The sequence below is a fragment of the Dysidea avara genome, chromosome 6 (genome assembly GCF_963678975.1).
Source record: "Dysidea avara chromosome 6, odDysAvar1.4, whole genome shotgun sequence".
NCBI lineage: Eukaryota > Metazoa > Porifera > Demospongiae > Dictyoceratida > Dysideidae > Dysidea > Dysidea avara.
The window spans coordinates 10,847,416-10,860,373 of NC_089277.1; the positions used below are offsets into that span (position 1 = coordinate 10,847,416).

The 12,958-nt window shown below is 36.3% G+C and overlaps 1 protein-coding gene across 1 annotated transcript in view; it reads left to right on the top strand.

The window, feature by feature from the left end:
• Window positions 1-12,958, top strand: part of LOC136258921 (dnaJ homolog subfamily C member 8-like) — a 110,723-nt gene that overhangs the window by 5,016 nt on the left and 92,749 nt on the right. The window contains exon 3 of the mRNA XM_066052310.1: window positions 1,157-1,258. Coding sequence (XP_065908382.1) covers window positions 1,157-1,258 — 102 coding nt within the window. The remainder of the gene's footprint in view (window positions 1-1,156; window positions 1,259-12,958) is intronic.

The window sequence follows — 12,958 nt, forward strand, 5'->3', positions numbered from 1 at the left end:
AACCAAGAGATATTACATAGAGCAGTATACCACACATGGAGAGGGCAAGAGCCCTCTCCATGTAGGCACATACATATAGCTAACTGTAGTCTATTGTTTTAAATTCTTTTAAGTTTTAAGCACAAGTGCTGAAGGTCTGTAGGACACCTGATCCTACAGCCTGTTTAAACATGTGTGTTTGGAAAAGGTGCTTGAGATATTATAGAGATATTTCACTAAATAACAGTAACCAGAAATAATACTAAAACCTATTACCGAATTCCGTTAACGAATACCTAAAACACTGTGAGTAATATTAAAACACTTACTGCTTTATATTCAAACACTCATTGATGTATTTTATGACACAATTAAGTAAACATCTCATTGAATCAAATGTTTATTTCAGCTCTAGTATGATATGAGAATGCTGGTCACGTATATAAACGTTATATAACTAGAGATATTATAGATGAGTGTACTAAACTAACAGCCCAAATGACATCATGAACAGATATATTGTTAACACTGAACAGTGCTATTGTATCAAGGGGGGTTATGGGGTTTGAAAAGGTCCAACAGTGATGTTATTAGACTTACAGTATTACGCACTTCACTTGAGCAGAGAGGATATGCTAAAATACTTTTCATTATGGTAGAGACCATCAGTACCATAAGTTAGGGTCAATGGGTTCCCAATCCTAAAAAATCTTCATGTGAAGGCTGTTTGTTGTGTTTTACTGTAGAAACCTTGTACATACTTTACATCAAGTTTTCTTTTACTTTGTACGTCCGTACGTTTGTAGTATCATGCAGATCATCAACTAAATGCCTTTTCTACCATGTCAGTTGGCTGTATAAGTTGGTCATCTATATTATTGTATGTACCTTGATCTTACCAAAACTCTATTGTTTGTGTGTGTGTACTGTACCCTACATACAGTGTACATGTATGTGTGGCTTACAATTGGTGAAAATTTGGTGCATAAGCTGATATTCCGCCAGATTCTAATGCTCCATAGCTAATGTCTGTAACTTATTCATCAAATTTACAGTCTGCCAATACAATTTCACCAAATACAATTCTCGCCAATTACAGTATAAACCATGTATACGGTATGTATGTACTTAATGAGATAATGTGTGTTAGTGCACATGTACTGTATTACTACTTCAGGTTAAAGCAATAGAGAAGAAGGACTCTGTACTAACAGGACCACAACAGATAGATCAACTGCTTAGACCAGGCTCTACCTATTTCAATCTCAACCCTTATGAGGTATGACTAATATTTAAGTACCATAGATCGGGAAATATTCGACAGTAAGAATATTTTGTGGTTGCCTATACCAACGAAAATAAATCACGCGAAACATTTTCACTCTTAAATATTTTCTATGTGCAAATATTTTTTGGAGGCTGAGACCTCAAAACCGAGGTCAAAGCACTTGAGGAATGAGCAGGGATGGAGGAAGTAGTGAGGGGGGGGGGGGGGGGGCTGGGCTCACCCAGACTTATAGAAATGAGGTACTACATTGTCTCTGGTTTGGTAAGACAAAAAAAAATGTCACAGCTAGCTGACAATGGCTACCCACCTTACCAGCTACGCATTTATAGCTGATAAACTACATAAAAATCCTTACATAGCTCGCTACACACTGCTCTAATACTGTGACTGCGTTATAATTTCCAATCGATAAGCGCCATGCGGAGAAACAAGGTCTGGCTACACGAGACTACTCCATTAGAGTATCTCGATCTTTATCACGGTTGTCAGCCCCACTCCAAGAAGGCAGCTACACTGTACATAACATCATGTTTTATTTATAAGTGACACTTACTCCTAAAGTGACATACACCACTAAAAATGCTGCATATAAAAACCATCATAGAAATATCATATGACATCATCAATAAACAATAGAAATACTTACCAAGAGCTGCATTTTGGGTGCTGGACTAGTGTTAAGAGTAGTTAAACAAAAACAGACAGTAAAATACGTTTCCAGTGTACGTGAGTGTGGCTTAAACTGACCTTACTGATAAATTAGAGTGGCTCCACATGTGCTTTACAAACAGTATCAGACATTCCTGATATTAAAGTGGGTGTGGTTTTACCAGTATTTATAAGTGCTCTTTATCACGGTTGTCAGCCCTACTCCATTAGAGTATCTCGATCTTTATCACGGTTGTCAGCCCCACTTAAAGAATGTAGCTACACTGTACATAACATCATGTTTTATTTATAAGTGTTCCAAATTACAGTGGAACTTGTCTTAGCAGCCACTTGTAATGAAAGGCCACCTTTCTATTAAGGGCCAATTTTAAATTGTTCTAGTAAGACGTTTATACACATTGAACTACTGTATAGCGGGTTTTTCTCGCGGACAAATTTACTTGCGAAAATAAAATCATGCGACACTTATCTCGTGAGGTAACAAATTCGCGACATTAAATTCCTCCGAGATGGGAAGCAGAGAAATTTGTTATGTTTACCATGTTTCTTTGTATCCATGCTTGTATCCACGATGAATTGATGCAGGCACCTGAAGTTCGCCAGGAAACGGGTAGGGCAGCTGCTTTCAGTGATGTTTAGTGAAGAAACACATGCCGTTGTGTAGGGGAAAGAACAACTGATCGAGCCATTACAAAACAATTAGTAAGCTGTTATGTACAAACAAGCACCTGGTTTGTTGTTGAACGTTCCAACATGACAGTTTTACAGGCGCTAAAAACCTCCCAATAGACAAAACTCCTCATAATAAAATCATATGTCGCGAATTTTAATATTGCGAAGTTCCCAAAACGGGAGATTAAAGTCCTCGCGATAAAAACCTGCTATACGGTATATACATGTAAATAGCCACCTGCATAATAAGGCCAAAAAAAGCTAGCCCTGACTGGCTTAGACAGTTTCCACTATTAGCTACATTTGAGTATCAAAATATGTACATGCCTATCAAAAATCAACATGAATGCTAACAGTAGCAGTAGCAGTTACTATAACTAGTGAAAATGTCATCAAGTTCAATATTCCACTACTACATATATAATAGACTTGGTATCATAATAAGAAACAACATATTCAAGCTTGATAAGGGGTAAATTACTTGAGTATACTGTATGTATTTATAAGCTTTTACTGAAACATAAACAAATTAACCATGCAAACAGCAGTGATTACAAGGCTACACATTAACACTTATAACTCATAATCTACTATTGGTCCCAACTTTAAACTCACAGTGATGGATGATAGGTATTAGAGCAACATGTAACCAAAATTAAATTTAATTAAAGAATACATATTTTTGAAAATTAAGATCAAAGGAAAAGCTACATCTTTGTGGTTTGACCTTTTCCTTTGAGCAATTATAAAACATTATATATCACCTGAAAGATAATTCAATAAGCATTTCAAAACTCTAAACCAGAAGTGGCTATGTCAATCACACGCAAAGTTATGGCCATTTTATTGAAGACATGTAAGCAAAATGAATTTTCGACAGAAACTTTGAGTGGTCATAACGGAGACCAATGAAATGAGCCAAATTTTGGTGTGAGAAAGTTCTTGGTGGGTTCCATGTTTGTGCCAAATTTCATGAAAATCAAAAGGGGTGCGGAGTTTTTTTTGTTGATTTGGTATGGAATGACCCAAAGGTGATTTTCGTTTCGTAAGATATCTCTAGGATGACTTTTAAAGGTGGAATTTTGGGCAGCGCGCGAAAATTTCACCTGGATTATTCCTACTTAAACGGTACAACTGTACCATTTGATAGTTGTTTTACAGGGCTTGCAGAAGTCCAGCATCTTTTGTTAGCCACACCCACTTTAATATCAGGAATGTTTGATACTGTTTGTAAAGCACATATGGAGCCACTCTAATTTATCAGTAAGGTCAGTTTAAGCCACACTCACGTACACTGGAAACATATTTTACTGTCTGTTTTCCCTTAACACTAGTCCAGCACCCAAAATGCAGCTCTTGGTAAGTATTTCCTATTGTTTATTGATGATGTCATATGATATTTCTATGATGGTTTTTATATGCAGCATTTTTAGTGGTGTATGTCACTTTAGAAGGAGCCCTACTAAACAGTATTTACATACTGTATAATACTGTGATGGTCCATACTTGAATTGAAAATTCTTATAACGTACTTGTACAAATGTGACAAGTGTCCTGATCATTGTATCAAAGTGTCCTTATAAGGTGTCCTTATCTCAGGGGTCTAAATACATGTACGTACCCTAATACAAATGCCATAAACATATGTCCTGATTATCAAGTTGTTTTACCAGTTATGTTTCTATATTGTGACAGATAATAGAGAAACGTAAGGAGGCTAAAAAGATAGGCAAGGACATGATAGAGGAAGACATGCCTGAGGAGGTGAGGGTCACATCATATATTGTAATTGACTACTACTGTAGGATATGACATACACTAGTTATGTGATGGTGTGATTTTCCGTATAGTATTCTAAACAGCTGAAGAAGTTGATCACAAAGTTGTTTGCTGATATTGAGATTAAAAAGAAGGAAATGGAAAAGGTTGAGAAAAGAGACAGGTAAACTTATTGACAACAATACTGTTTTCATAGCTTTTGTTGGTCCATGCTCTCCTGTAGATGATAAGTTATATACTTTATATACAGTGAAGGTCGCCTTTCTTGTATGACTAACTTGTTGTAGTGAGATGTAGGGTAATAGCTGGGTTTCACAGAGAGTGCTGTATTTGGTCATTGGAAGGTTACTGTTGAATTATATATTACACACCCAACCAGAGCAGATTATAACTAGCACTTTCGTTGACCTGACATTATGTCAGATCAAAGTCAAAAGTTGATCTGACATGGTCTGACATTGTATGACAATGCATGTGCAAAGCAGCTATGTACCAAACTAGTGGGTGTGGGATGCCAAGCTTTGGGATGTGGCGGCATGCCCTTCAGGAAAATTTTAAAAGCTCAGAGAGTGTAAATGATGAATATTTTGATATCCAAAACTCCTTCAGCAGCCATGCACTACTTAGCCACCTACACAATGAATCTGTAAAAATGACATTTATGACTGAGTTGATATTATCTAATGCAATGTTTTACACTTGGTTTACAAGCAATTATGATCATATACTGCAGTACATTTAAAAAGGCTTCTGAAGCCACTAAGAGAGTGCGTGAACATGTGGTGGTAGAACGGTGCAGAATATACACTAAAATGAAGGGTGCAGATTCAATTCCGCAAGTCGTATAATTTCTTTCTCCAATTTTTTATTTTTTATTTTGGGAAGACTGCATCAGTAGAAAACTACTGCTTTTCAGCAGTGCCCATACATAACATAAAATATAATTACATACACATTAACGTACATGCAGCTAAAATGAGATTTATATAAGTGTTTAAATTGTTCAAGAGTAGCTGCAGTGTAAATTGAGGCATTCATTGAATTCCAAATCTGCATTCCTTTAAAGTAAAAAAGTATTTTTTCCATATGAAGTCCTGACTCTTGGTACAAAAAGGCAATAACTGTTTCTTCCAACATGGGGGGTAACGGTTGTAGTGTACTTAAATGTTTCTCTCAAGTAAGCTGGTGAGAGCTGATGAAGAGTTCTATAAACAATGATGGCAGTATGGAATCTTCTACGTTCAGCAAAAGTATGGCACAAAAAACTTTGTGTAGCTGGAATCAACGAACAAAACTTAGAATGAGTACGTTAAAACTTTTTAAAGTACTGTACAGACGAAGGTGACCACACAGCATCACAATAGTCAGTAAAGGAAGGACAAAAGTACAATACAATTTCCCCTTTAGGTACACTATTAATTTTAGAAGCACTTTGGCTGCTCTATTAGAGTAGCTGACTGTTCTATTAGAGTAATTTTTAGTGGAAAGTAGTCAGCCATTCTTGACTGGTTCAGTTGGTAATTGGGTTGTCTTCAAGCTAATTTGTCAATAAATGTCTGATGGCCAACCGTTATAATCTGCTCTGCACCCAACTCAGCCATGGGTTATAGTTATCAAAACACAAGGTGGTCTTCATGAGGTTCCATTGTGGAGCAGTTTATCAAATGTCATTAAATGTATTCTTATGTTATCTTTAGGAAACGTCAACTTGATGAGGAGCAGAGACAGATTGATGCCATCAAGGAGAAGGAATGGAAACAGGAATGGGATGTCAGTATACTGTTTGTGTGTGTACACATTTATCTCATATTTAATATATACCATGGTTCCGAGGGATTTTGCTAATATATGCACCCAAAGCATGAGGGCCGCATACCCGAGGGCTAAGCATGTATATATCAGCAAACCCGACACAGTCGTCACTCGTGGTGTAAGTGATAGGTGAAAGAAGTACATAGCACTCATCCTGTTTCTTTTATACATCAGTATCTGATGATTGATAGTGGTTTTAATAGTATGGGTAATAGCTATTAAAACGTTATTCGTACGTCAGTATGCTTTACGCACAGCTCTAGAAAAATTGTGATTGTTGGATCTGGTTTTTTAGTTTTAGCATTTTGTACTACATTAAGCCTACTAACTTCACTATTGGGACAGTAAGTAAGTTAATATATTAAGTTAGTACTATACGTAAGTTACTCACCTATTTAAATCTAGTTGTTCTCTTCGTTTCTGCTCAATGGCTATGTGGTACATAAAAATATGTATCCACACATTGCCCAAACAATTATTTTACTGATTATTCGTTGTTTAGTAACTCTCAACTTAGTAACTACACTGAACCTAGCCTAACCTGTAAGCCCAAACCCATAACCAAATACTCCGTGTCGCTTAATATAATGAGTCAAAACTATTGTATCTTGAGTGTCGGCATCAAAGCCATGAGCAAACCGCATTCCCTTGCCTGGCAATATGCGAGTTAAACCCCAAGCGGCGCCTTTGAATGCCCACGCTAAACTCATATAGAACAGTCATTTACATTTTATGGTCACTTGACCAAAAGGCGATGTGCAGCTTTTAATGGTAAAAACTGGATTAATTTTGAGTACAGATTATAGTCAAAGTGTTATCCTTCTGTTATTCTTCTATGAGTTATCATACAGTACAGTACTACTATATAGACCCCCTAAAACTAAATGGTCCCCCAAAATACTGCCACCAAACATCATACAAATTATAAGAGTTTTAGTATTTCTAACGTCAACAAAAGCAAGTAAACCCACTAATTTTTTTTTTAATTTTAATTTTTTACTTTTAAATTACCAAAATCCAAGTTGTAGTCTGCTTACTTCACTGACCACATTTGCAAGGCTAGAGGCTAAATGCTGAATTGTACAGTCACCATTTTATGCCACAACGCCTAGCTCACATCTGGAATGTTTAGGGTTACAGCAAGTGTCTGCTCTCTGCACCTTGCCTTTCCTTTTTACTTTCACTCATGCTGGCCATCATCTTGATGCAACTAAGCCATATATCAAGGCATTAGTTTTCCATAGTTACACTTTTCTTAAGGAGTGTATTTAGATACTGCAAAATTATTTAAAGCACTTATACTACTGTAAGAGGTAGTATACACCCAGTAGATACCTGTAGTTGCATGATATGTAGGTTTGCCATTGAAAATAGAGCACGACCACCATGCTCCTTAATGATCTAGATGCACTCATTAATGATCTAGCTGTACTTATAAAATGATAGCATGGCGACCATGTCCCTTGAAATATCACATAGGCCAGAGACTCAGTTGATACAGCAGTAGAGTGTTATTGATATGTCATTATGCTTCCACACACAACACCAGAAAAGTTGCAATTGTATGATCTAGTGTTTTAGTTTTACCATTTTGTACTACTTTAAGCTACTAACATTGTTATTGGGACATTAAATAAGTTAATACATTAAGTTAAATACTTAGGATTGTAAGTTACTCACCTATTTACTTAAATCTAGTTGTACTGTTTGTGTCGTTCTGTGGTCTGCTCAATGGCTGACATGTGGTCGGTAGAAATAAACATTCATGCATTGCCCAAACGATTATTTAACTGATTATTTGTCTTAGAATATCAACCAGTAACTACACTGAGCCTATCCTAACCCGTGAACCAAAACCCACAATTTAATGCTCCATGTCACTTAATACAAGTGCACGAAAAAATTTGGAATTTTCAACTAGAGTAGGGACCATAGCACATCAATAAAAAGTACTGAAACAAGTTGGAGTAGTCCATAATATTAAATCGATATGAGTGTTATGTCCCTACTGTGCTCAAGCTGAAAATTCCAAATTTTTTCGTGTACTTGTTTGTTAACTTTTCTTGTAAATAATTTTATTATGACTGGTGAATCCATGCATACCGCATCTGAAATTCCCAGCCCCTTATTGTCTGAAAAGTGAACTATCCATTATGCTTCGTTGCCAGCTATGTTCAACCCATTGCAGGGCTGGAGCCCAGAGATTTTGAGTGGTCCTGCCATCCATGGACTGCAATAAAGGTCATAGTCATGCACACTACTCAGTTTTTATTGATCTACTATGATCTGTAAATCAGACATTATCTGCTTTGGTGTGTTACTTAACTGCATGTGCTATAACAGCATGCTAAGCTAGAGGAGTCAGGGGGCATGCTCCCCCAGGGAAACTTTTGAAAATAGATACTCTGAAATGGTATCTGGAGGCTATGCAAAGTCTCTTCTTTTTGTTAACATCAATGGTAATTTTGTACTACATTACCAATTAATTGAGTTTCATATCTGACTATTATAGCTAGTAGCTAATTTTGTTTTCATGATGTATACAAAAATTTCTCAACATGAAAGTTTAGTTTTAGATTGTAACTGCAACTGCATGTTAATGCATGACATGTATGATCAATTAGCTCAATACAGTGTGCCATGCAGATGACTCACTGGGTATTTTAAGACAGTTAACACATATGTCATGGCTTAGACTATAAGTACTGAATGCTTTATTAGAGTATCACGATGACTGTTCTATTAGAGTATATTTTGTTGACTGCTCTTTTAGAGTATCTCGATCTTTTCACTAAAATCAAGCAGCTGAAAAAGTGATTTAAAAAAGTATCCATTACGCTTTGCTGTTGGCTATGTTCAACCCGTTACACAGCAGCACGAATCCAGAACTGTTTGAAAAGCACCTCTACTTTCAAATTAGCCACTATGAAAAATACGGATGACTTTTCCCTTACGAAGGGAAGCCATCATGTGCTATCACCAAATCGACACTTTTCGCTGTCAGCAAAGATGAATGGGACACAAAAGAGGACACTGGTAAGTTCATGAAGAATGCATTGTACATACTGTGGTATGCCAAAAGGCACCTGTCGGGCCGAAGCGACGTCGAACAGTGAAAAAGTCAAGCCCATAGCCTTAGCCGTTATCGAGTTACGCTTGTCTGAAGGCATCAGGCAGGCAGTCAGTAGAAAATTCCGTTGAATAAAAAAAAATGATAAAATTCCGTAGCAACTTGTTCGGGTCAATCTGAAAGCTTTTTGGGGCTTAGTTTTACCTAACCAATACTGTTTTATCATCGTCTGGGAAAATTGAGATTGGTTTTCGGGTGATATTATTTTGTGGGCCACGCCTACTCCTTTGTGGTCCCTACTATACGGTACTATCATACTGTATGATAAAGAGTCAAAGTGTATCATATCTTTACACTGGTTGGGAATCAAAGCATTGAGCAATCCACATTCCCATGATATTGCTCAGGTAACATGTGACTGAGTGATGCCTTTGAACACCCATGCTAAAGTGATATGCACACCATATAATATGTGCCATTGCTATCAGAGTCCCCAATGGTGTTTTGTCAATGCAATGTCACATCTGAGAATTTCTGTAATCAAACTATTCCGTATATAAGCTTGCCACAAATATCTCTTATGTACATTTAGATGTTTCTCTGTGTTGTTATGCTGTGATGTCATGTTTGTATATAGGCTGGTCGTGATGACAGAGTTGGTAACTGGAGAAGTTTTCAGGGGAAGAGGAAATCCAAACTACTTAAACCTCCAAAGTTAAAGACAGAAAAAAGAAACACATAAGCACACAACATATTTACGTCATACATAATTACATGTAGTTCTCAAATTAGTTACAGTAAGGTTAACAAAACTGTTTCATTATTGGTAAGATGTAGCTATGGATTAACTCTACAAATGTACATTAGATTACACCCAACCACTTTAGATTACTTTACTGGACTACCTGGATTTCTACACAGAGTCATAAATGAAAATAAAAGTTGATGTAAGACATCCCAAGGCTATATATATATAAGTGATGACTCACAAGTATCAGCCACATACCATATTGTTAAATACATGTCATGTATATACTGATACAGGGAGGATTATTTCAATGTGTACATCAGAGACTTCTGATTTTGCTAAGCTCCTTATAAGGTGCTTAAGCTGATTTTGTGTCACTTATAGGTGTAATATCGAATGTATTTCATGTGTGCTTTGCATGCAATATTATATACACATGTGTAGTGATTTGTTAGAGCTATCATTAAACTTCTATTAACAAAAGATTTCACTATACACTATGCAGTCTATGCTAGACATGACATTGATGGTCTGGTGAACTGAAAGGTGTTGATGAAACAGTGGCACTTGATTCTGTGGAAGGGAGGTGGCTAAAATCATACAAGAGCTATTTCTATGGTCACCACAGTTCAACTGATATGTTAATATGTACACAATGATTTTCATTCTGTTGGATATAGCTACCTGTGGTGTGAATGGTTTACCATAGCTATTAACAATGAAAACTGTTGTTATGGACACTCTGAAATTTGCTTGACAATTATCTGTTCCATTAAATTTTAAGGTCAAGATATGATAGACATCACAACTATATAATTATAAAGTCACATAATATAGTCAGTGATGATTGCAGACCTGACCTACATACAGGAGTAAGACATAGCACGACTATTGTTGTATGACTGTGATGTAAAGTAGAATTTCAGAGGGTGCGACTCCCAGAAGCCACCGGATTTTTGCAGTTTGAAGGATTGCCTAAACGTTATGCTAAAAACATGAAAAATGCTTATAATGCCAATCTACACTGCAAGATTTTTCAAAACTTATTTTTCAGCAGGGTGGTGTCTATGTTCATTCATATGTAGTGCATGTATGAGGTTACAATAAACTTGATGACTTGTGGAAATGTTTAAGCACTGAGTGGTACACATGACTTATGTAATGTCAAAATACAGAGCGGTGAAGTACCCACCCATAAGCAAATGTGATGCTTTAATTTTGTGTAATGTAATCCATCTAAGCCATAATGTGACAAAAACCAGAAACATGAGCACAACAAATACACCCTATGTCACCCTATTGGTTAGAAGTGTTGTTGTAATTATTCAAATGCAATTCCGTTTTTAGCTGTCAACTCTCCCACCCATAGTCTAGGGTGTAGGGAGGGGATTCCCAAGGGTTTCAGAAAAGCCCTTCGAAATTTGGATTTGTAACACGAACTAGCTAACACCAGTTTGGCAGCACAAAAGTGAATGAGTAACAGCATCAGCATGCAATGCAGCACAACAGTTTATAGTAACACAAAATTTACATTTTCATCTCTCAGGGAAGGACCTACGTACAGAGAGGACATAAACCCAAGATACTGCAGTCACCAATACTTTAATAAAGCAGTCAAGTATACAGGGATTTGTGGAGTTCATGCAACATTACAATTTAAGTGCATGCACACTTGGATCAAGAAAAGAATCAAGTTTTGTTTACTATTTGACCACTCCAAGTAACCAGACATCTATTTTGGATAGTGGTCGTTCTTCAGGACATCAGAAGAAACAAAAATTGGCAAGTTATATAGTTAAAGTAGCCATTGTGACAAATGTATGCATGTGCTTAAATTTAAAAATTGCAAGAACTCCGCAATTTCCTGTACTGTAATAGGGCATTCATGTAAATATCTAAGTAGCTACTAACAGATTTATCAATGTAGAAAATGATGTAGAGTGTTAAATTTTGGGGTCTTCATTGAGTGCAGCATTATAATGTGGTGATACATGAAAAGCTGAATATGAACTTCTACTGATAGTCCACATGTAGTGCTTTAGTCATTATGATGTGAATACAATAGTCCTTGATCCTGTATTTATATTATGTACTTATGAAAGTGTACAAGACACATTCTCGATACACTATATTGTAGCAAAATATTATATACTTTGGTTGTTTACAAGTCATCATCCATTTTTATTACTAGATTCATCCCACTAACGATAATGGGTTTGTGTTCACTTGGACTTCCTATAGCTGAAAAGACTTCGTAAATTAGATCAACCAGTGGGTAGACAGCTACGTATTTTGTAACCATAATACACTAACTTTCGATTGAAAAAGCATGATCTGGCTTCCTTGGGTTTACCACTAATATATTCACAGCACTATCCAATCAAACAGGATTCCAATACCAAAGTACAGCAGAATTTTTACAGCTTCATTTTGGTGCCCAATTGTGCAGATTTTCGTGGGCTTCCTAATAGTACAATTTTGAAATTCATAGCTTATTGGCAAGTTATTGGCATTAAAGAAGGTCCAAGTGAATATGAACTATACATAGCTGTGTCCCAGGATTATACAAATAATATGATTAGAGTTTTGGATTGAAAAATCCTGGTTATGCCCCTGCTGTGTCCCAGGATTATACAAATAATATGATTAGAGTTTTGGATTGAAAAATCCTGGTTATGCCCCTGACAATAGTGTAAAATTGACAATAATCAATTAAATACTATGGAAGTATAAAACAGTGAAACAAAAACAACAAATACAATGCTCTGTCAAGTTTAAACATAACATGAATGATGTACTTTGGGTGACAGAATTCCTATAGGTAATAGAAAACTTTGTGGATCACATGATCTTATTTTACATTCATCAAAGTTATCTCTGATCAGACGTTGTGTCCTGGAAACGATCGTAACATTTGATGAAGTGAATTATTACAACATAC